Raw genomic sequence first — 26174 nt, forward strand, 5'->3', positions numbered from 1 at the left:
AAATAATTAAAATGTCTTACTTTCATTACGTGCGCCACAGACTCATTGAACTTTCATGTTTAGTCATGATACATCACACCTTTTTTGTTTGCTTTGGTGAATTGTGAACACAGCGTACATTTCGTGTAATATTCAAGTTAAATTCAGAAACAACCTATATATATATATATATATATATATATATATATATATATATATATATATATATATCTGAAGTATATTGTGCTATTATATAGTTACAGCATTGCTGAGCGTTATAACTCGATGATAATGAGAGTAGCGCCACCAAGCTGATCGAAAAGAACCAGCGTGTAGTTCAAATCAACTCGCTCTCAATGACCCCAGCTTACTAAATATATTTGCTTATCTTGTCAAGTTTTAGTCGATCACATACACGACTAAATGGCTAACTTTCGTACACAGTGATTAGTTTAACAACGTGATTACATGGCATTTGAAAGAAATGCACTCAATAATTATTAGTACATTCACTACATATAATACATTCATATTCGGCTTATAACATTTGTTTAATATGTATATGCACGTGTGAACGTATGTTATCAGTTAACTCAAGAGCTAAATCAATAGAATAAATAGCCAATGTCAATTGAGTAGACAAAATGTTAAAAATAGATTAAGTACTGACAAGCCAAATTCTGCATAGGTGTGTTCCGAATGTATGTTTGTACATTCAGTGAACTTTTGTGAACTATTTATCAAAGCTATCAAAGCGTAATATTATATGTAAAAACGTAAATTATCAATCCGGTTTTCACGTTTTCCTCGTAAAGGGGTGTTCGCTATCCATTCTATTGAATACCTCCCTATTTGGATGAAGCATATGCATGACAGCAACGGTCTAAGTCGTATAAACGTCACTTAAGTTTGGAATTAAGGTATTGTGTGATATCAATAGAATTGCGGTTGGTAGAACAGTATTCATTATGTGTAAACTATTATTTTCACTAAATATGCAAGTTATAACCGAATATGTATCACATTATAGTTTTCTCAGCATATGTAATTATAAATAGGTATACCACAACTTAAAAAAAATATTTATGCAATTATTAAGGCTTAAACTTGATTATTTCAATTTAAACGAAACCCTAATACAATCTTCAGCAATTACGTGGTCAACTATAAGCTTTAGAGTAATTCTTTTTTCACATCCAGGGCTCTGCATTGATATGATTTCATCTGCAACCTAGAAACAATGAATAAGAATTGAAAAAAAAACACTGGAAAAAGCGGGTTTCATAAATTGCTGGGAAAAATATGATATGGCGGTTGTGGGCTCGTGGCACGCGCGCATACGTTTGTGTAATGGATAGTCACTAGGATATGTCACATGAGGTTGCATGATTGGTGTAATTAACCCACGTGTTTTTGTGATTTCAGTATTGGCACAAAATAGGCACCGTGCCGAATTATTGTGTCGCTAGTCGCGCTGAGACTTGATGCTTAGCAATGAACCATGCTAAACTGTATCGTTATAGGCGATTGTTCTCAAGTAAGTCCAAAAAAAGGCACTGGGACAAATGTATTTATAAGTTTTTGCGCATTCCAGGAATAGTGCATTTTTTAGTTATTTGAATTGAACATAATTTTGTTTATAGAGCCTTAACAAGCTTCAGCTGTAAAGACACCGTTGTCACACATATTGCTATGTATTGCATCACATCACAGCTATAAGCACCACATCTGATTTATAATTAATATAATTATTTAATAAACCGATTAATTATATCATTTGCAATTTATTCTTCTCTATGTCATATTTACTAGAGTAATTGTTGATAGACGGCTCACAACTAATATCAGAAGATAATTACATTCATTTGTCGTGTCGACAATTCAATGTCTGTTGTGATTTGAAAGATCCACACAATCCACTTCTACTTTGTCTGTTATTTGAGAGGTTTCTCATTGTAGACATAGTGTTCGGGCATTATTTCATGGGTTGATAACAAATGTAAATAACTACAACCATAAGTAGCATCCTTTATTATCGTCTGTTTATTATGATAGATACACAACTTCGTACACTCATAAAAATAATGATAACGAGCAATATTTGTGTTGTTGTGAGTGATGAGTGTTTGTCTATGTACTTGCGAATATGAAGTATGAGTGGTCAAAGTAAAGTGAGGTCAATAACCTGCAAGTATATATTTACTATTTTACATTGAACAATATGAAGAAAAAATATGTGCAGCGTTTATTGTATGGCGGTAATAACGCCGTTGCCGTGTACAACGAATTGATGTCATATATGAATCTCACGTATTATACCTTATATTATATATTATTCGTCATAATATCTTATATATTCTACGATCATATTGGAGATTAGTATGTGTTGTGTTTAACCTATGTAACCTATAAGCAGAATTGGTTTGATCAATTAGGTAACTGCACAACATATCTCAAACCAGCAATAATACGCATGAGCTTTTTCGAAAAATATAGTACACAGTATAGATGTTTACATCCGTATCTTTGCAAACATACGTGAATGTACGTGACAAAAATAAATAACCAGATGATACAGTCATCAATCTTTCACTCATAATTATCTCCGTACAATTATTGTTCGTTATTAATCACACGGGATCTTTATAGCAATAATATAACATTTTAAGACAGCGCAGCCGTGGCCATGAAAATGCACTTGGAAATATAGTATTTATATTTGAAAATCATAAATTACTGATTATTTTTTTGTTAAAACTTGTCGTGCTCTACTATACACGTTATTGTCGATCTTTGCTCACATCCGAGGTTCTTCATAGATATGTATATCACGTGTCATCTAAAACAAAGAATAAAAGGATATTTTCTAATATAAGAATAGAATAATGAATATGAGACAATTATTCACATAAGTATATGAAATATTATAAAAGATGACTGAATGTCTTGAAAAAAGACCTTATACTTTTGGCTACCTTCTGTAAAATATATCTCGATAAATATCATTATTATACATCTGTCACCGTAACGTCACAAGTTACAGCATGCCGTAATTGTGGTTTATTTGACGGGGTATTTTCATGCTACCATCTAAGAAAATGCAAATTCCAAACATGCGCGCGTAAGCGTTCTCTGATAATAAAAACAATTATGGCTGACACCAGGGTTTGACAGGACCCACACAAAGAAGTTCGCTGACTCTGTTCGGAACTTTTTGGATTTCGGCATTCCAATGATGTATTATTGGGAGGAAAAAGGTATAATAATAAGGCTACTATGAAGATAACGAAATGTATTCATGAAGGCAGTACAGCGGGAGTATCGACCGACGAGCAGCGGAGATGCGAAGGCATACTGTCTTCGTGCATACTTTTCGGTATCCTCGTAATAACCTCATATTCATTAAATTCTAAAAGGAGAATACTTACTATTCAACATTTTCACAGCTACAGTTAAGTGTCCAGATTGATTACTCGTTATCGCCTCTTTCACTACTTATCCAAATGAACCTTCTGCAATGGTTTCTCGAAGATGAGTAGCGTCACTAGGATTATCCCATGGTACCTCACCAGATCCTCTTACTCAGTACAATGAGAAGGCTTCTGAAAATCATGCTAATGTTTATATAAATGAAGATCTATTCTGTTTGAGCTTAAACAAATCATACACATGACAACCGTTTTTGTTGATATGTCATCCGTCCGATGTTGAGATATAATGATAAATTTAAACATATTCACCTATTTTTGTATATTTCGTCGTTAACTCAATATGTATACCAATCAAATTATAATACAAGCAAACAGTAGAATATTTACGATAGTGTTATAATTGTCATTGGTGTGATTTATATGTGTTTTATAAGGACGTGGATTTGCATATCTCGTTGCACAGAGTTTCTTCATAAACATTAGTTGAACCAAAAAGTGAAATATTGGCCGGATCTAGTAGGAAAACGGGATAAAATAAAAAAACCTCATATTTATTACCAATACATTTGTGTGTAAGCTCGCTGCAGAACCTGGTTGGATACGAGTATCACACATATATCTTGTGCAATAAAGTGTGATGTTTATAATAACAATTAATACAATCTACGTACACTGTACATTCATATGCATAGAATCGTTGTATGATACAGTTTCAGCAAAACAGATATGTATGCCACTATCAGTTCGTGATACGATTTTATAATTCAAGTGTTGATCCAGAAGAAGTAGAACCATCTGGATGTATCCATATTCCTTCCACCAAGAAATTTGTATCAACAAAACACTAAGTAATGTATGTATCTCCATCAATTACGTCAGTTTGGTTTACAATATTGACATTCGGAGAATCTAAAAAAATATATCATTATGTTAACATACTAGGATGTGAACACGTTGTCAGTACAATGTAATTATATATTTATATAAGTGGTGTGTTTTCTACATATTTGATTTAACTAGTCAAACATTGATTGTGTGCTAAAATATATGCTGCATGCTTTTTGTGAGCTAAAGATTAGAATTACGCATGTCCATCTAGTCAAAGTATGCAATAAATACAATCATTTAAAATTCGTTAAAATTGACTTCACAATACAATTTGTTTTCAATGTACATCAATATACATCGTACTAACACCAAATCCTCTAGAATTATCCCAAAATATGTTTCTAGCCTGATATGTGTAAATTCCTGGAAAACGACTCAACAAGTATGTTTTTTTTCATTACTGATGATATGCTGGTTTGGATTTAGCCATAAAAGTGAGTCTACATTCGGGGTTGTCTCTAAAAAAGCATGTGATCACAAATGAATCTCCCTCTATCACAACGCCGGAAGTATCTGCATTGCCAGTCATAATTACTTCAAGTACAGGGTCGACTGAAAAGATAGGATACGAAATGCGGTGATACAATTTTGTAAATGGAGTACGGTTGTAAGAGCTAAATATACCAGTCCTACAGTCTTCACTAAATGAAATGGATTGAATGGTTTTCAGAAAATATGAAATCAATTGAAATCGAACATCCATGACTATCTTCTCTACACATGAGACTAGAGACCACTTTAGTCGGGGTACTGTATAATGTTCAAGTTGACAATCAGATACACCATCATTGTTGTCTTTATCTAATAACGTAATCCACGTATTTTACATTCTCGTCTTACTCATAACTTCTACACCATTTTGATACCATACTAAATCACCGGGTGCATTGTCATTTACGTTCATAATACAATTAAGCTTGACTTAGTTGCCGGTAATTATAGTACTACAGGGATCACCGGTACAATTTGGACGGCTTTCTGATGATGACATTATTTTAATGAGAATTCATGTACGTATCATACATAATTGACATAAAGTATCAAACACCGAGAGTGGAAGTTGACATGTTTCTGTGATTAAATGAAAACATCACGACATTTGGAATCAAAGTTGCCTATAATTAGAACCTATCAATAATAATTGAATATAAAAATGTAGTTGTTGTAATGTTGCCCATAAACAGGAATAACTAATGATCGATTGATTATTTCCGCGAAATATATTATTATATTTAGTCGCACATACCTAATACGACACTTTTAACATATCCTCTTAGCTGAATGTGTCTTCTTCACTGCTGTCGCAATCATATATACGAAGATGATATCCGTTCGCTTCACCAACAAATATCATATTCGCCGGTGTATGAGGGTACAATATTTCGACATGTTGCAATCAAAAACGATCATTTATACCATTCAACTTCACCAGGTGCTTCGCCGTCAACTAAACTACAGTTGAGCTGTGTGTGGTAGGTAACGACTACAAGGGTGTCGATTGGCTGCTCCTGAAACTCAGTAGTCTGAACACGTGTGATGCCTGTAGCTGTATTGAAATTTATATGCACATTTTACTCAAACAGTCGACGATTTCAATATGAAAACTTATGTCGTTGTTCTGTTTTTTCCTAGTACATTTACAGACACGTTTCATCATGAAAATGAATCAACTCACACCCACTACTCTGACAAAACAAGTATGTATAACACCATTTATGCGTTTTTTTTTATTTTTCTATTTCAGCACTTGCAGTTACTAAGCCTGTTCGAACAATCGTTTTGTCTGTGTATGTTAGTTCATAAATACAAACTAAAGGAATACCTTTTTACCGTCATACACGGAAGTCAAAAACATATATTTGATTGTATTTTCAAATAACAAAATTACGCAAATATATCAGTCTTGCTGCATTGCAACACTAGCCGAACATTATATTATATAGCAAATTGGTATTGGTTCAGTATGGACAACACGACTATTCGTGTCGATCGTCTGATTGAAATCATTGTCCGTTCATTCATTGACATATGTTAACTAAATATATAGCATTGTTGTTGGTGGCTCTATTTTAGAAAATACAATAAAATAACACAAATCTCATCCAAACTTCAACTATGTTCATATTCAATGAACAAAGTCTTGTCATTATGTCCCGTGCTAGAATGAACTAACTGTATTTTAATCAAAAGTAATCTCAAGAAAACTAACCATATTATATCTCAAAGTTTCGTAGAATATTATTTATCTATAATCTTGAGTAAAATAAACTGTTCCTTGCATTGATAAGTGTAATGCACAACAGCTTGTCTGGGGTTCGTGGCATCGGTATTACCAGAAGCTTAACAAAACTAGTACTTGGCAATAGCTTCGTTAGTCGCCCTCAACGTTGATAATGGAACAGAAAACTAGATTAATCAGTAAGGTCTGTATATGTTCAGTGGGTGCTGGTTCCCATATAAATCATTTATTTTAACATAATTGTAATATATAAAGCAAGACAGGTTTATCAGATAAAACCAAACTACAGTTTTGCAACGAATGATATACAATTGATGTAATCAATACCATTTTAAGCATTTATACTGTATAAATCATAGACAATTGATAGTACGGAAAATAACTAGTATAACACCATTAAAATATTGTTTTTATTTAAAATCACTGCCTTCACCTTAGTATACTGAGACTTTATTAATGGAAGTGTAACCTCAAAAATCGTAAAATTCCTGATTATTTTAATCCATGACAAACATTTGAAATTTACATTCATGTAGCGATTCGGTAAAGCGATTTAAAATCTAACAAAACATAACTACAAAACATACCCTCGATCTTAAATTCAAATCGATTGAAGGCACTCTAATTATATATAGAAGGCATTTTAGACACTAATACACTGGAATGAAGGCAACATTAGTTTACACATGTAGTATGAATCCGCCAAAGCGTTGTAATTGGTTAGGTTGTCTGCATAAAATTGAGTATATGAATGATGTTTTATATATAAAAATTGGTAAAACTGCTCGACCGATGTGCAGCGGAGATCGGTGTGACCGCGTACTGTCTAAGTTTATTATTATACATATTTTCCTCCCAGGGATTCATCATGGAAATGCCAAAATCCAAAACGTTTAGAAAAGATTTAGCCAAATTCTTTGTGTGGGGTCCGGTCAAACCCTGAGGTCAGCCATGTTTGTTTGTATTATTAGAGGACGCTTACGCGCTTAATTGTTCCATACTAGGAACTCGTGTTTCTTAATATAATGGTAGAATGAAAATAACCACGTTGTAACTTATGGCGTTACGGTGAGAGATGTATAATAATATAATAATACTCAGATAGTACACTATCGCATCAACCTCCCCTGCGCTTCAGTCGATACTCTAGCGGTACTGTCTTCTTGTATACTTTGAGGTATACTCATAAAAACCTTATTATTAGACATCTTTGCCTTCCAAGGATACATCATGGGAATGAGTTATACACATTTAGACAAATTCGTGCATTTAATGTAGACTAGTCTATACATTAATAGTCACCTGAATCAAACACTGACTGAGTAAGTAACTAACTTGTATATTTTCTATTTCTCATTTAAAGTAGTTTGCACTAAAAAGTCTACTATATTGTTGAAGTATTTAAATAATTTAGACTCGCTATAAAGAAAACTGTCAACACATAGGCAGCTAACATGGGTTTTGTTTTTACTATTACTTTTAAATTTGATGTCATCTACGTTTCTCATATAAACCATGAAGTAAATCTGACAGCATTGGAACATTTGTGGTCTGGTAGAATCAGTTTGATATTGATGGGTAAAGCGCCACCAAGTCGACCGCAAAGAAATCTCTTATAAACGTACCAGTGCATTGTGTAAATAAACTCGCCATTACTAAATATATTTGCTTATCCCGTCAAGTACGTTGTCACACATACACCAGTGGGGTCAAATGGTGAACTTTGAACACAACAATGAGCAGATTTATAACTACTTTTACTTGTACAATAAATGTAGAATTGGCAAGCATTAAATATAATATTATTACTATACTATTTGTTCAACTTATATTTTGAAATATTTGCCATGCGCTCTTCATGTATATTTACAATGGACATTCGGATTATTGCCTACGCAATATTCTACTGTACTTAAAAATGTTGGTATATTACAATTGTTCTACATATAAGAAATACATTGTGGCCTTCACCATGCATTTCTAAAGTAGCTGTGCGGGGATTTATAAATAGCAGTAAATACAATGCATGGTTATATATATATATATGTTTGTTTGGACTTTAGACTTAATGAGCTTCCTTGTTGGTACAAGCTGACACTGACATGTATATTTCCTCTAAGCTAGAATATGCATGCTAGAATATATATCCTCCATTATGATAACACTAATAGATTCCGATTACTTTATTTTCTATTTCATTAACTCGGTATTGCAGTAATTATATTACATTCACAAAATATTTTACGAGTATACATGCAACAATATTGATGGATATATTATGCAATATATTTTATTGAGAATAGACAACCCCCCCCCTAAGAATAATGACTTTGGGAGGTAAATATATAGAACACAAACATTGTTTGAGTTCATTATGATTTATGGAAGAGTTCATTTTATTCCATATCTTTTTTTTGCTTCATAATTATAATAATACCGATTATCAAATTATCGTTTTAGAACCTTTACAATGTTATGATTTAAATCAAGGTATCAAGGTAAATAAAGTGACAATGTTAAATTATCCATGCACGCTCTTCCATGATATCAGGGTAAGTTACATATGTTCATACACAATTATAACGATATTTCTATACAAATCTTGACTTGTCAACATGATACATTGTGGCATAAAAAGTCTTGCAATGGTTTCATTGATTGGTTGAGAAGCTCCAGCATTTTTTTAAATGTAAACATTGTGTGCCAGCTATATACGTTAGTTTTTTCCGTGTTCACATCTTTGGCTTTGCATAAATATGTATTTCATCAGTCATCTAGAAATAATAAATACAAATTATGTAGTGTTGACCTAATTATATGACAAATATACTTATAATATATGTGCGTGAAACGTATTACCTTGTCAATATCTAATATTGCTTGCAATGTCGTCATTAACTGCTGAAATGACGGTCTCATTTTGGGATTATCTGCCCAACAATTTTCCATAGTGGAATATCTGTATGATGAATAATTCATACAATAAATGGTCAAATATATCAAAAGTACAGTCACCAATTACACCAAATTAAACATTACTCTGTTACAGTATAAATAAAACTTAATCAGTGTCACATGATATCGTCATATACACTCACACGTCTTGACGACATTTATCCGGTCTTGCCATTCGATATCCTTGATTCATGGACTCTATCACTTCCTGTGTTGACATATCGTTGTATGGTACATCTCCTATAATATTATTACAACGTTGATTTACTGACACATTACAATATCAAATAATTAACAAGAGATATGACAACCAATGCAACCACAATAGTTCAAGTAGCCATGTATATTAGGAAGCTAGTTAATTAACTAAGAGAATTTAGCCTGTATAGTTGATTTAATAATTTACCCTTGCAAGATTGAAACAATTGTGCTTACACCAACATGTATGTAATACATATACCCACTTCAATCTCCATGTATGATAATGTATACTGTTTATTTATTGTCCGCTGCAAGGTTTAAGGGTGTCTGAAGTTAGTTTTAATCAAACATTATCTACCTAGTGTTGCTATCTCCCATAAAACGATACCGTATGACCAAACATCGCTCTTGCTTGTATACACGCCGTCTAATATAGACTCTGGTGCCATCCAACGTACAGGTAAACGTCCCTGAAAAAGCATCAATTATATCTCCTTTTTTCATTGACCAACATTAATTAAGTTATGCAATATCAGCAGCAAAGTAGTAATGTTGCTTACCTGAGTCCTTCTCTCATATTCACGTTGATCCAGGACATCAGTTGCCAATCCAAATCCAGATAATTTGCATACTAGCTTGTCATTCAATAATACATTGCGAGCAGCCAAATCTCGATGAACACACTAGATGCGACAAAACTGAGATATTAGGAGCCAAAATATAATAATATATGAACAAGTTGTGTTTATAACTCCTAATCATCTTTGTATATAAACTATTGAAACTTACACCTTTTTCTTCAATGAATTCCATTGCAAGAGATATCTGATGTGAAAAACCAACACAATTGTGTTGAGATAAAGTGGATACACGTTCTCCTAGATTGGCATATGTATTTCCTACATTTGTTTTTTGTTCACGAAGATAAGTTTGGAGGTTACCAAAAACCATATATTCCAGTACAACAAATATAGGATCTGATAGAATGACAACAATGATACATATGGTTACATCAATATGCAAGTTGTAACATTGAAAATAATAAGAAATTAATAGAAAAATAACATATGATGTGAATCAAAAACATATACAGCAATAGAAAGTGTATACCGTCGTGTGTACAACAGCCAATCAACGTCACAACGTGTTTATGCGATGTTATTGATTTAAGCAATTCCAACTCCCTCAGTAGTGAATTATAATACTCATCAGTAAGCCCATCTGTAATGTGATGGAAATACTATGTTAGCTACGCGCATGCAAACATTGCTCATATTTATCAGCTACAATATTGGTTTATATGTTATGCCACATATTGTATCATACCATTAGAGCGATAACGTACATTTGCCCTCGTTTCAAATTATTATAAAAAAAACACTCAGATAGCTGGAAAATTGTTCAAACGAAATAAAAAATAACTTCCTGTTATTTCTCAAATATATAATAACACATTTCCCTGTGTGTGTTCAATTGATACTAAGTTTTGGCTCTATATTACATCCAATATAAAATACAAAAGTAATAAAACTTCTCTAGAATATACTTAATGTCATATAATACTTACTATTTAACATTTTTACAGCTACAGTTAAGTGTCCATTTACTGATTGGTTACTCTTTGTCGACGCTTTCACTACTATTCCAAATGACCCTTCTGCAATGGTTTCTCCAAGACGAATATCGTCTCTTGGTATTTCCCATGGTACCTCACCATGTTTCATGTACACGTGATCTGGATTCGCATTCATGCGCAATTCCTCATACTCAGTAGAATGAAAAGAATTCTGAAAATCAGGTTAAAGTTTGGAAAATGAGATGGGCAATATTTGACAACCTTCATATCCCAACAGTGTGAGGTAAAAAAGGGAAGTTCGGGGCCCATATCACCACAATGTTACGTCACATACTGCCGAACGTTGTACGCGCCGCCTGAGCGTTTCTCGGAGCTTCCGGCTTTATATACGGCATGATAACCATGGATTGTGATACAAATGATATCACGAACGAGTTGAATCGAAATGATATGTTTCTATTCGATGTTATTTTACCAATAATTTCACTTTTAACACTCCGCCGTTTCACTATGTCGTACTGTGTAAAAATGTATATGATAAATATTTATTCTCACGATATTGTTTTTAGGTTAACGGCAGCATTCACTCTTGATTACCGCCAAAGTAGCATCAATCATTGCCTATGTCTCGAATTGATACGGAGCTCTGGCGGTAATTACTCGTGTTTGCTGACGTCAACCTAGGGGAAAATATCGTGATATTATATAAACATTTAAACATTTGATACAAATGCATTTGTTGATATGTCATCATTCTATGTTGAGAATAATTCTGTAAGAAACAATATTTAGTGATGACATTAATAATGGAAACAGACATAATAATAAATTTATACATATTCACCTCTGTTTTCATATTTCGTCGTATATGCACTATATATACCAATAATATTATGGTAAAAGCAAACAATAGAATATTTACAAGAGTTATGGCAACAATCCATCCATTTGTATTACTATCTTCTGGTGAATCTGAAATAACATTGTGTTGTCATGATTATTTGTTAATTATTATTTTAATCGAATTAGTTGATAACTACGGTTTTCGCACAAAAGAAGATGGCTTGATATATTTCGATTACATAGAATTGTAACTACACAACTTACATGGAAGTACGTTTACTACTATCTCACCACTTGTACTTTCGCCAATAGTACCATCGTAAAAACGTGTTGTTGCATAACATGTATAAGTTCCACTGTGTTCTTCACTAATTGATATAATGATATATAGTAGATGTAAGTCATATTCTATTTCCGCCACGACATTGCCATTGCCATTGCCATCTGTGTGGTTTATATACATTTCATAAGGACGAGGGTTAGCATCAGTTGTTACACAGACCAATACAACGTCACTTCTTTCATAGACATTAGAGGATCCAAAAAGTGAAATATTGGCCGGATCTATTAGGGAGTAAAATGGGATAAAATAAAACACGTCATACTTATTACCATTATACTTGAGCGTATGCTAGCTGCAGCATTGGGTTGTACAGGAATATTACACTTATCGCTTGTACAATAAAGTGTGACGTCTAATAATAATTAATAAATCTACTTACATTGTACATTAATATACATAGAATCACTGTCTGATGCGGTAGATCCATCCCAAAATACAGTTTCAGCAAAACAGGTGTATGTGCCACTGTCTTGTCGTGATACGTTTTCTAGTTCAAGTGTTGAACCAGATGAACCATCTGGATGTATCCATATTCCTTTTGCAACAGGGTTAGATACAACTAAGCATTCTGCAATATATGTGTCTCCCTCTATTAGTGTAACATCAGTTTGGTTTGCTATATTAACATTCGGAGAAACTAAAACAAAACACATTATGTTGACATGAAACGAATGTGAACACGTCGTCAACGTTATACGAATAACGATATTCAAGTTTGTTGTCTGTCATTATCATCTGTCAGGGAATTAGGATAGCGTATGATAAAGGTTGTTATTCCACTAATACAGTTTTGTGTTTTGTAACTGTCGATTTACCTAATGGATCATTGAACACAAAGTCCATAATATAGGCTTTATTTGTGTGCAGAAATATATATGTTGGATTCCTTCAGAATCATTTCAAAAAGTGTTTTAGCCTGAAACGTGTGTAATTTCCAGAGTTCTCCTTGGAAAGCAATTCAGTAAGTATGCTGTCCTCATTACTGATGATATGCTGTTTTGAACTTCTTCATAAAAATACGTCTACATCTGGGTTAGCCTCTAAAACGACGCATGTGATCACAGGAAGTGTTGGAACACAGAACCAATTAGGAAACATTTAATTTAGCAAACCATTTATATTCAGTATTCTTACAATTCTTCGTCTTGGAGAGGCGTCGTACTATCTGATTATATATTGTGACATGAATCAACAATTACTGCACATCTAATGCAGGATAGATTAACACGTGATGGCTTTATTTTATTATTTGTACTTACATTGGACATCAATGAACAAGTTAGCGATTCCAATACCAACTGAACTATCCCAAAAAGTATTTGTAGCTTCACATATGTAATTTCCTCTTTCGTCTCTTTTAATGTCGTTGAATTCTAGAACACCATCTGGGCTGATTGTTGTTTTATTATTTGGATCTGTCCACGTTAAGCTATCTACGCCAGGATTCGTCTCAACTACTTTGCACGTAGCAGTGAAGTCGTCACCCTCAATAACCGCACCAGAATCATCTGCATCACCAGCCACGTCTACGTCCAGTATAGGATCAACTACCATAATCAGAATCACAAATGCACAGAATTTTTATAAAAAAATTAACACAGAATATACTCAGAAAAAAAAGAAGAAACACGGAGTTTAATATGTTTTCGATATATTTATTTCATTTATAAATATAGATTTTAAATGCACGAATACTCAACAATTACATATAATATGAAACATATTAAAGTCGTTACGCCTGTTATTTCATTATTTAATTATTTAGACTTACATTGTACATCCATACGAATTTTATTTTCACATGAGACTAGTGACCATTTCGGACGGGGTAAAGTATAATGTTCCAACTGACAGTCATATACATCATTATTGTTGTCTTTATATAATACTGTCGTCCATATGTTTTCCATACCAGTTTTACTCATAACCTCTGAGTTATTTCTGTACCAGACTAAATCACCTGGTGCACTGTCATCCAAATCCATAATACAACTGAATGTTACGTTGTTACCAGCAACTACGGTGACAGCAGGTTCAACTAAACAATTTGGATGACTATCTATAAAGAAATATTTCGATATATAGTTATAATCTCTAATACTATAATAAAAACAAGACCAATATTCGTTACATGTATATATTTTTCACGCCAATACTTAAAAAAAACACTACAAAAAACATGTTGACATGTAACGAAAAGCCTTAAATCCGGGTTTGGCTTTTGAACGTTACGTTAAGAATGCTTGTCGCATTATATTTTCTTATAACAATTATAATGGCTACGGCACTGATGGTTTTGGTAAATCTATCATTGTAGGTGAATTGCAGGTGGCATGTTTATTGGTAAATATTCAAAACAATCTTTGAATAAATTATTTAGGTTAATCAACACTTTTGTCTTTTGTAATTATTTCTTCGCATATATCAGTAATAAATATTCAACAGTCACAAAGTATATGAAATTATGTGAAAATTCCTATATCAATCTGTGGTCCGATATGACGTAGTCATAGTCAGACGTAGGCGTAGTCTTATTATTTTAACTTAATCTACCTATCACGAATAGATCAGCTGATGCACTAATAGATGAATCGAACCTATCTTGACATTTGAATGTGTCTTCTTCGCTGCTATCTGCATCACATATACGTAGGTGATATTCGTTCTCTTCACCGACGATTACATATTCGCCGATGTAAGCAGGTACGATATCTCGATCAGATGCAATCAAACTCGTTCCTTTATACCATTCAACTTCACCGGGAACTTCGCCATTCACAAAACTACAGTTGAGCTGTGTGTTGTTGCTAACGACGACAAGGGTGTCGACTGGCTTCTCTTCAAACTCAGAAGTGTGAATAAGAGATATAATTTCAACAGCTGTAATTTAAAACACATGTACATTGCCTTGGTTAACATCACACCATTGGTGATCTCAATTAATTTCACATCATGATTTACTGCTGGGGATGTGCAGTGCTGATAAAAACATAGCGTCATGTCTCAGTGCAGTGATGTTTTCAGTGGGTAAGATCAGAATGAGAATTAAGCTCTTGACACTTATAAAAGCGGTATATTCATAAACTGGTTATATTCTGTAGTTTGTGTTTTTGTTCAAATGTGTTAATTAAGTTGCAAAATGGCACAAAATTTGCACTTAAATTTGCCAAAAAATCGGAAGTCGAGGTATTAGTTTGCGAAATTCAAGATGGTGTCTGATGACCCAAAACACTCATCAAAGTTAAACTATTTTAAATTCATTGCCGCAAAACGATTGTCTTATAATTGAACAACATAATGAAGACGAATGCCTTTATTTGCGCAATTAGTGAAAAAAACAAAATGGCGCCGTCCATTGAACGGAAGTTCACCGATTTCAAATTCAAACATTTTCTGCAGAGCATCGACAATCGAGTGATTTGAATCAATGTCATTTTTGGAAACATAATTGATTACATAGATATATGGTGTTATTCATCGTGACAAAACTTTTAATGTGTTTGTAGAGGGGTGTACTATTAGTTCATAAAAGTTACAAATATAGCAACAATTACAATATTCCATTTTTATTTACAAAAATTATATCCCCGTAGAAATAACCCACTTTCATGTTATTTAATATTATACATTGATGCCTCCATGATAATGTTCTCCATGCTGCCATGGACAGCATGGAAAAGTTCAATATTATATTTGCATTTAGTTGTTTTCGCTAGTACGCGCGTTCTAACAATAATTTCAATACACGCGGATATGATAAAATCAAGAACGACCTTTGTACCTTCGCCCACGGAAGCTAAAAATGAATGAGCAACGGGTATTTGTTAACATTCACAAAGCTACACAATGCAGGCTACAACACTGCACCACCAACGTTGTATATAATTCCTTGCTATAAATACCTATCATTAGTATGCACAAAAAGATACTTCGTTCCGATCTTCTGGTTGAAACCATAGTCAGTCTATTCCTTGACAAATGTTTCCCAAATCTAAAAGCTGGAAGGACACTGCCGTTGGTGGCGATATTTCAAGTAAATCTCATTAAAGCCTCCACTACGTTAATATTTAGTGAATGAACCATTTGATTTCCGTCGGGTCATTATGTTCTGTACGAGTTTTGTATCGTAAATGAGCTATGTTCAAAACAAATATGTTGCATTAAAACTCAAAGTTGGTAATCGTAGAAAAAATCGATTTCAGTAATGGCCAATGAAATAGAGAAATTGGTAAAAAGCGATTGCATAAAAACTACCTAAACCACCATATAGAGTCAGTTGAGTCGAAGCATATATACAAGTTAGATTTTAATACGTTGAAAATATCTGTCGACAAACAAGTTTCTTGCTAATTGGTCTGACTATTCGGTGCCTGGGTTAGGTAGCCAATCACCCACAGTCTTGTAAGTAGCTGCGCAGCTCTAGAGCAGACGGGTTAATGACGCCAATGGATGATTTGTCAATAAAGTTAAAATACGCCACACTTGTTATAAACGTGATGTATATTTTTGTCTTCATTTATTTCTCATTTCTGTCTATCAATTAGGTGATATATATAAATGTGTGTATGTTCAGTGACATGTGTGTTACCTGTCAGACTAAAAGCATAGTTGATGTAATAAAAGAACAGAACGTTCAAATATCACATCAATATTATCAGTATATTGTACGTGTGTGTTTATCTCTATAAATATATGTCCTAGTATTTGTTGTTGATTTTTAACTTTACTGAAAAGCGTTGTTGACAAAATACAGAGTTTATTATAATGATAGATATTTATATCAAAATAATAATTATCTAAAACTAACAACTGCAAATAGATCAGCTGACCAACTGACATTTGTATTGAACGTATCCTCACAGGTGAATGTGTCTGCATTGCTGTGATCAGCATCACATATACGGCGATAATAATCGTTTTCTTCACCAACGATCTTATATTCGCCAATGTAATCAGGTAGTCTGAGTAAAAGGTATGATGTCAGCTATGATAACAACCATAGCTGTATTAGGATACACATACAAATAAATTACCCTGATTATATGTTTCAAAAAATGGTTTGATTCAATCAAATGATAAATCCATTAACTTCAAAATATCTAAAATGAAAACGTAATATAGTAAAATAGTATTATCTATTTGAATATGATTTGCATTATTTTTAGCAATGATTCATTGATATTCACATAAAAATAAAACGCATAAATACAAAGCTTAGATTACACTTTTACAATTCTAAATTAACAGCTCCTAATGGCTAATTTTTAACCAGGGATGTAACAAGAGAAATGTATGGAAATTATAAATCAATTTCAACAATGTTTTGTGGAACTCGTACATAGTTTCAATTAGAATTGTCAATGAAATAAACAAATTATTAATCTCATGATTATTATTTTATAATATTTTATATATTATATTATATATATTATATATTTGAATCATATAATTCTGCTAATTCTGTGGGTGATATTTAGGTTTCTGTCTACAACGATATAGTCAATACATTTGTGGTATGATATTTAAATTTTAAAAATGCTTTGTTCCCTCAGTGATGTATCATTGCAATGCAGCCTGCGTACGTGGACAAATTGTCGGAACTAGTTCGTTGTCGGCGCTATTTCAAAAGATATATATATTGTAGTGAGATAATGCTTCGGCTTTCTTCTTATTCAGCTGACGAATAATATATTATATATGTTCAACATACCATCAAACATCTCAACTATATATATTTTCAAATTTAATAGTGTGTATTTTAAACAAAATGGTCAATTGCATATGTTTTTCTGTCCCAGTTACAACGCGGATGGCGCTTTACAACAACATTTTACACTCCTTCAATACTATTGGATTTGTCAGCGATGTAAAATAATATGTCTTTGTTCTGATTGCCTGTGACTAATTTTCAACAAGGCGTTGATATCGACGCACATTGACTTTTTTCGAACACTTGATATGTATATGCCTTGTATATGTATCATGTTTGATATGATATGTATATGCCTTGATATGTATCATGTTTGCAACATTTCTTTTTTTGCACAAGCCTTTTTCACATATACCATTTCGTTGAAACTTATGCATCTGATTTAATATGTCATTAATAAGTCTTGAAAAGTAAGATATTTCAACACAGGCACAACGTGTATTGCTTGAAGTCATCAGTTTACAGGACAGTTTGTAACTCCATGTAAACAAAATGTATTTTTTAACTGGTCAGTCGTGAACATGATGATACACCCTTTTTCAATAGAATGGGCCACATGCATTACTAAACAAGAGTAATATAACGTCTGTGAATTTATTGTACACGCTCACTGTGATGAAATGTAACATAAATATATCTGATTTGATTTTTGTTGTTGCCAGTCTTGGTATTTCCTAGAATATATATAACTGAACACGTGACATCAGTATTCACAAACATTTGATGGAAAATGGGTGTTGCCCTCAGTGTTGAAATTGGAACAGGAAACCAGACTGAGTAATGCCTATGTTCATGTTCGATGCGCGTTGCTTATCATATAAACAAAATATGTACGACAGCAGGCACTCAGTTTATTTCGTCTCCTGGCATATGCTCATTTCAGGTAGAGTGAAATATTTCATTTTTTATATTTAAACAATATTTTGGTTATAGACTAAAATACACTGCACTATGAGGATATCTTATTTACGCTGTACTGCGTACGTCTGTGCCACATACTTACACTGCTTATATGCGCATTCAAATACAGCTCTAAACATCGCACAGACTACAAATCAAGACTTTTAACACAAACACAAACTACAGCATATAGCCTGTTATATACCGCTTTTATCAAGAGCTTAATTGTCATTTACAGTTTACAGCATATCGTGCATAACCCTAACCCTAATCCTAACCCCACGACGCTATGGTTTTACCCGCACTGCACATCCACAGCAGTAAACCATGATGTGCAATTGAACTCAGCAATAGTTTTATTTTAACCAGGGCAATGTATATGTGTATTCAATTACAGCTATTGAAATCATACCTGTTATTCAAACATCCGCGTTTAAAGAGAAGCCAGTCGACACCCTTGTTATCGTTAGCAACAACGCACAGCTCAACTGTAGTTTTGTTGATGGCGAGGTTCCTGGACAAGTTGTATGGTATAAAGGAACAATAGTGATTGCAATTGATCGAGCTATTATACCTGATTACATCGACGAATATGAGATCTTTGGTGAAGAGAACGAATATCATCTCCGTATATATGATGCTGATAACAGCGAAGAAGACACATTTATCTGTGAGGATAGGCTAATTAAATCTGTCAGTGCATCAGCTGATCTATTCGTGATAGGTAAAATAATACTGCGATTATACCGTAATATCAGATCACGTGTTAACATAAAGTTTGTTGTTCAAATTATTTATGTATATATGTAATGATTTGTCGTCAGACCAAACATTATGCAGACAAACATTTTGATTAATCTATAATGTGTTGTAAGTTTTTGTCTGAATATATACTTCTAAAATGTAAGGGTTATTGTTTCATTGCATTACAAATTGAAGTGTTAGCCTCCTAGAGAACCATAAGACGCATAATATGTAATTTATATGAAGCCGACGAAATTATAAAGAATATAGTTAAATGACGGCTACGAGGACTGTAACGTTCGTCGTTATTGTTCTACATTTACACAAAGACATATATTCTTAGTTCAAGTTTCACCAGTTTATTTGTTCTCAAACAATATCTGTTTTCGAAGAAAGCATCAACACTCTGAAACCGAACCTACAATTTAAAGATCAATGAACTGTGTGAATATTGCCACCTTATTGATTGAGCTAAGCAAATTGATAGTGGCTGAAAGCAACATGTAGTTTACTATATTACGTGCATGAATTATGCAAAATGAGTTATGTAACACATCTACACTGTGACAACACACAATCTTCGATGTAGCTGTAAAAACACATAACTCGCTAAATTCGCTGTATTACTTATGGCAGCTTGAACTCTAACAGTCTTTCTTGGGTCAGGTAGAAGCTCGACCACTCTTTTGGACCTAGATTTTATTAAACAAGTCCGGGGCCCACGGAGCTAAGGATGTGTACTAGAACGGATACCAAAGCAGGTCGTTAGCATTAGCGGCCGAATTTTAACAAAGTGAATTTGGCAGGTTTTTTCGCCCCCTCTCCCTAAATCAAGCTGAACCCTTTGTGTATTTGTTTCGATGCAACACAATTGAAGATGAAAACCTGTCTTGCGCTTCAAAATGCAGGAAATAGCATTTCAGATTTCAATTTTTCTGGAGGAGCATGCCCCGGCCCGCTGGTAAGAATCACAACCGCTCGTCGAGCTCAAAATAGGGTATGATCAACATGTAAAAGTTTGTACAGCAAACGTGTATTGTTTTTTTAAGTATGAGCGTGAAATATATACATATAACGAAAATGGTCGTATTTTTGTTATAGTATAAGACATTATAAATATATCGAAATATTTCTCTATAGATAGTCATCCAAAATGTACAGTTGAACCTGCTGTCATCGTAATTGCTGGTAACAACGTAACATTCAGTTGCATTATGGATTTGGATGACAGTGCACCAGGTGATTTAGTCTGGTACAGAAATAACTCGGAGGTTATGAGAAAGACTGGAATGGAAAATATATGGACGACAGTATTATATAAAGACAGCAGTAATGATGTATATGACTGTCAGCTAGAACATTATACTTTACCCCGTCCGAAATGGTCACTAGTCTCATGTGAATGTAAAATTGTTATGGATGTTCAATGTAAGTCTACTTATGTTTATATTCAAATAATATGTTCATAAGATCTACACCATTTATCACTGTACAATAACAACTTGTGATGTTTAGTGTATTGACAATACAAATAAATATGATGGATTCATTAGTTGTATGAAGAAATACGGATTCATTGGCTGGCAAAACAAATGATAATATAAGTTTATGAAACTCATCCCGACACATGCATTTATATTTTCAGGCGGCGAAATAAAACAAAACATGAATAAATTTAGTGGTAATATATAACAAATTAATCGTAATCGTCTAGATTACGAGTGAATGATATAGAGTGGACATGCCGTCACGGTTTGGGTTTGACCTTTTCCTCGACCGTATAATTAAACGATGCAGCGACCCAGTAGGCCAGACAGCTCATAACAAATATCGCATCAGTAGCTTGGCACGCGTACTGATAATGAATGGTATATTTATTTTGAGGTCGATTGTAAATTTGTTTTATTTGTTCCAAAATCAACAATTCTATACGTGGCAAGGGGCTTGGGCTCAAAATAATAAAATACAATAGTCTCATAATTCTGCAGCGATGAGGTCATAATATTCACTTGTACTGATATTGCTATAATATTATAATACATTCTTCTTGTTGATATAATTTAAATCCACATTGTATTTGGAAGACACAGCATCCTTGCCAGGGCCGCTTTTGTTTATTAATGTTGTTATCGGGGAGGTTCGTGTATTATTGGAATAAACAAAGATGTTACTATCGTTTATTCAGGAGGTTATTTACAATGTTAATTATTTTAGATGGACAAAAATGAAATTTGTGACAAACTAGCTTACTTTTAGTGGGAGTGTTAATTAATTATTACAGCAACATTTTCCGTCTGTCTGTTATTTTACCTTATTTCGGCATCTGTAGGGAATAATTGTGGAAATCGCAGAAATTACACGATCTTCACTCGAAGCTAATCTGAGGTGATCTCCTAAAATGATTCATTGTATTCATTTATGTTCATTTTTTTTAGAACAGTGTGTTTAATGTATTTTATTACTATGAAAAACAAACGTTCAGTCCTATTAAATTTTAGCTGCTGTCAGCGTTGATTTGTTGTTTGTTATCTAATCATCATCATCATTTTTGCTGTTTTTTTTATTCAAATTAGATCCGCCTGATGCAAATATAAGCATAAACACCTTAACCTGTGCTATCGAGGGCAGAAGCTATGAAGTAAAATGTGTCGCCGATGGTAATCCTGACCCTACAATACAGTGGGTGACCCCAACATATGACATAATCCCCAGTGAGAATCTAGCATTGAATGATATACAACGTAATCAAACTGGAACATACATATGTTATGCACGAAATGTATTTTGAGATGCGGCTATCGGCGAAGATAATGCAACCTTCACTATAGAAGATATACAATGTAAATATATAAACTGTTCTTCACCTCTTGATGATACTGTATGAAAGTTGCCTAAACTATCTCGGATGCAACCTTAGGTTACTGCAGTGGAAGATTTAAAAAACACAATGTTTTTGTTTTTTTATTATTTGTTTATTTTTTGTCCTCACTGACAAAATTAATACTAGTATTAATGTAAACTCGATAATGAGTGGCCATTTCATGCAAAAACTACTTAAATAAATCATTTAACAAAGGGATGAAGTAATTACATTTTATAAATAACGTTACGTTAAGTATCGTAATGGATAGAACATTTACATCGAATCGAATATGTTTGACGCGTTAACTCAGAAAATAGGCTATAATAGGAGGACATGCAAACAATAGGTAATGACAAATAACATAATCCACACAATAAAAACTGTTACAGTCAATATCTATGATTATATAACATATTGTTTCTATTGTATTGCCGATATGCACTGTCACTATTACAAGTATCACGTTATAATGGTAATGCCCATTTTCACAATGAATCAACAAATACAAAATATGTTTAGCATCGTTGCATTCGCTTCCACTTTAGTAATTGTGTACCACTGTAAATGATCTCCATTGTATATTACAGTAATATAGGCTTCTGCGTGATATAAATTTCACTATTGTGGGGTAGGTGTAACTTGTCTGCTCAGCCGACAAAATTTAAAATGATGGTGCTTCATTTGGTGATCGTTAAGTTGGTCACTTAAGGACTCTAAAATGAAGTTACAATGTCCGGTATATGATAAATTCAAACAAAGCAAAAATCTAACTATTGTATGTGTTGTGAACTAGTAAAACTGACAGTTTTAATCACACAATTAGGTACATTCACGAAGATTTCCAAGTTCCACAAGCAGTCTAGGAGAAATATGGATTTGCCTCATTGGTCACACCTCGGTTTTTAAAGAATTCTTGTCTGAATATTCTGTCAATATCAATGGACTTACTATGTAATATGGATATACATACAGCAGACCAATGATTATTATTGATAGTATTTACACCCAATGGTATTTTTACCTAATCGTTTCCTATTATTCGCTTTGATACTAAATAGTTCACTAACCTAACCAATAAACTGTGACATGTGTTACTCCTGAGTTACTCAAACTTAAATTTAAGTTGAATAAATTATTTATATAGATTATGTTTTTATGAGGACTAGTAAAACGGCTATATATGTTATGTTTGTCCTCGGTGGAAGGTATATGTCTCTAGGAATAATGTATAATAATATTTATTACATTAATATCTATATTAATTGATTTTTTTTTCATTCAGACCCTGCTTCAGTTATTCTACAGTCATCTGTCACAGAACACGACACATTGCATTTGCATTGCACAGCAGATGATGGAAACCCGGACCCAGTTCACATCTCAGTACAACAAAAAAAACGCTGCGGGGACAGTCACTATTGTTACTGAGGCATATAATCAAACACAATTACTATACACATTTACCAATTTTTCCAGTGCCGATGAAGGTACCTACATCTGTGCTATATATACATCACTTTGTCATAAGGTATTACACGAGTCACAAAGTAACAAGATACCACTTTATTTGAATGCATGTGAGTATATCATTCAACGTTATTAAATAACACGTAAGACAAAACTCATGCATGTTGTTACTTTAGACATATAGTGCATCTTCAACATAGATATATGTTATAACATATAATGTAATGCTGTCTACCATCAACAGATAAAATTAATTTCTTTGTTGGTTAAATTTAGCGAATAAATCTGATGAATTGGAATGGATCATCCTCATTATAATTTTGGTTATCGGAGCAGCCGTTGTTGTCACTGCCATTGTCTTATTTGTCATTAAAAAAAATAAGAGTAAGGAAACAAACTATGTTCCTGGTGAGTTTAAATATTTCGGAAATGACATTCGCAATGTGTAATACATGTATGCCATTAGAAATAAGCATAGCTATTGCATTATTAGACGTACATGTTAATAATACAAAACTAGTATAATAATATCCTCCCATCCTATTTTCAGATGATGACAGTAAAAGGAGGTGAGTTAGAAATCGACGATGTTACCCTTAAAGTCGCTGAAGTTCACGGAGCAGTATTTCATTCAAAATGCATGCATGTTAATTCGATACATGGCATAATTAATATTTAATTAATATTCTATTTATTATTTATATCAAGTAGAAGAGGTGATTCAAATGGATTAGATCTTGACAATGAGTGGGAGACAACAAATGAAAATGATAATGAACTACGCTCAATTGGCGGTGAGTCTTAATGTTCTATAGCAATGTTAAAGTCTCGCACCAATCGGAATATGTATATTCTCAAGTGTATTAGCAAGCATTTAACTTCCTATGACAATTGTGTTATATTTTATGTACAGTCACTCCTGCTTTTGTTAAACCTGCACCAGCTTCTCCATCTGAAGTCCAGCCATCAACTTCCTCCCTCGGAGATACTAATATCGAGTTGCTATACGCACAGTCACAGAAGAAACCGAAAAAGAAGGTAATGTAGCATCTACAGAAAATCATTATTATATATTTAATGAAGTTCAATTTACTGCAATGTGCAATGGGTATAATTTTATACGATTATGTGTCGAAAGTAGATTTGATAAAGAGAACAACATAATGTAAGTTATGTAAAATGTTATCCTGGAAAAACATACGGTCATGATATTAAGTATATAAGCATGTTCGTGAGTCCGTGTAGCCCTAAAAACAACAAAACACTTCCGTCTTCACTGTAAAACTAAGTTGAGTGAATGTCATTTGCAGCTGAGTGAGGAGTCGACCATATTTATCATCAGTGTCGGCAGTAAAGGCATATTGCCTGCTTGGTTCAATTGGAAGGCGAAAAACAATTGTAAACCATTAATAGGTAAAAGGCAGTGCAAATAACTCATCAACTCAAAGCGATAACTACCATATGTATCTAGTCATTAGAACAGACTGTATCTGATGTTACATTGCTCATTAAATATGAGAGCGAACTTCCGGATTTAGTTACCACAAATGTACTTTGTTTGCAATGCCGAAAATTGAAATTGGAAATACATGCAACATATTAATATACATATTAAATGTATGAAAAAAAATATTGATAACAGTGAGAAAATAAGAGAATGAATCTGAATAAAAAGAAATAATAATGAGCTGATGAGAGATGCTATAGTATTTTTTTTTTAATTTAGGGTAACAACATTTTCTAACAAAACAATTCCTAATGAGACGAGAGACCAAATTAGAATGACGCGCTCACAAGTATATTAGACGAGTAATTGTCACACAATATCGAGTTCAACAAGTTGAACGTGGTCGGACGAGAAGCCCTTCTTGCACATGCACAATAAAAAAAATAGTGATAAAAAATGGAGGCCGTTCTCTCTTTCTACCAGTAACTAACTTTTCTAAAGTATATTGTAATATTGAACAGACATCATAACACACAACAACAACAACTAGGATCACATAACTGGGAAAATATGCATTACTGACCAGGA

The 26174-nt window shown here is 33.2% G+C and overlaps 1 protein-coding gene across 1 annotated transcript; it reads right to left on the reverse strand.

Annotated features, from left to right (window-relative positions):
* Positions 1–1090: 1090 nt before the first annotated feature.
* LOC102806743 (tyrosine kinase receptor Cad96Ca-like) lies at positions 1091–11444 on the reverse strand. Its single transcript, XM_085498754.1, has 7 exons — positions 11261–11444; positions 10483–10670; positions 10254–10376; positions 10052–10163; positions 9636–9732; positions 9397–9496; positions 1091–1210 (listed from the first exon to the last, which is right to left on the reverse strand). Exons 1-7 carry the CDS (start codon positions 11442–11444, stop codon positions 1091–1093), a joined length of 924 nt encoding a protein of 307 aa, XP_085354880.1.
* Between the last annotated feature and the right edge of the window lie 14730 nt (positions 11445–26174).

The sequence above is a fragment of the Saccoglossus kowalevskii genome, chromosome 5 (genome assembly GCF_978046115.1).
Source record: "Saccoglossus kowalevskii chromosome 5, keSacKowa6.1, whole genome shotgun sequence".
NCBI lineage: Eukaryota > Metazoa > Hemichordata > Enteropneusta > Harrimaniidae > Saccoglossus > Saccoglossus kowalevskii.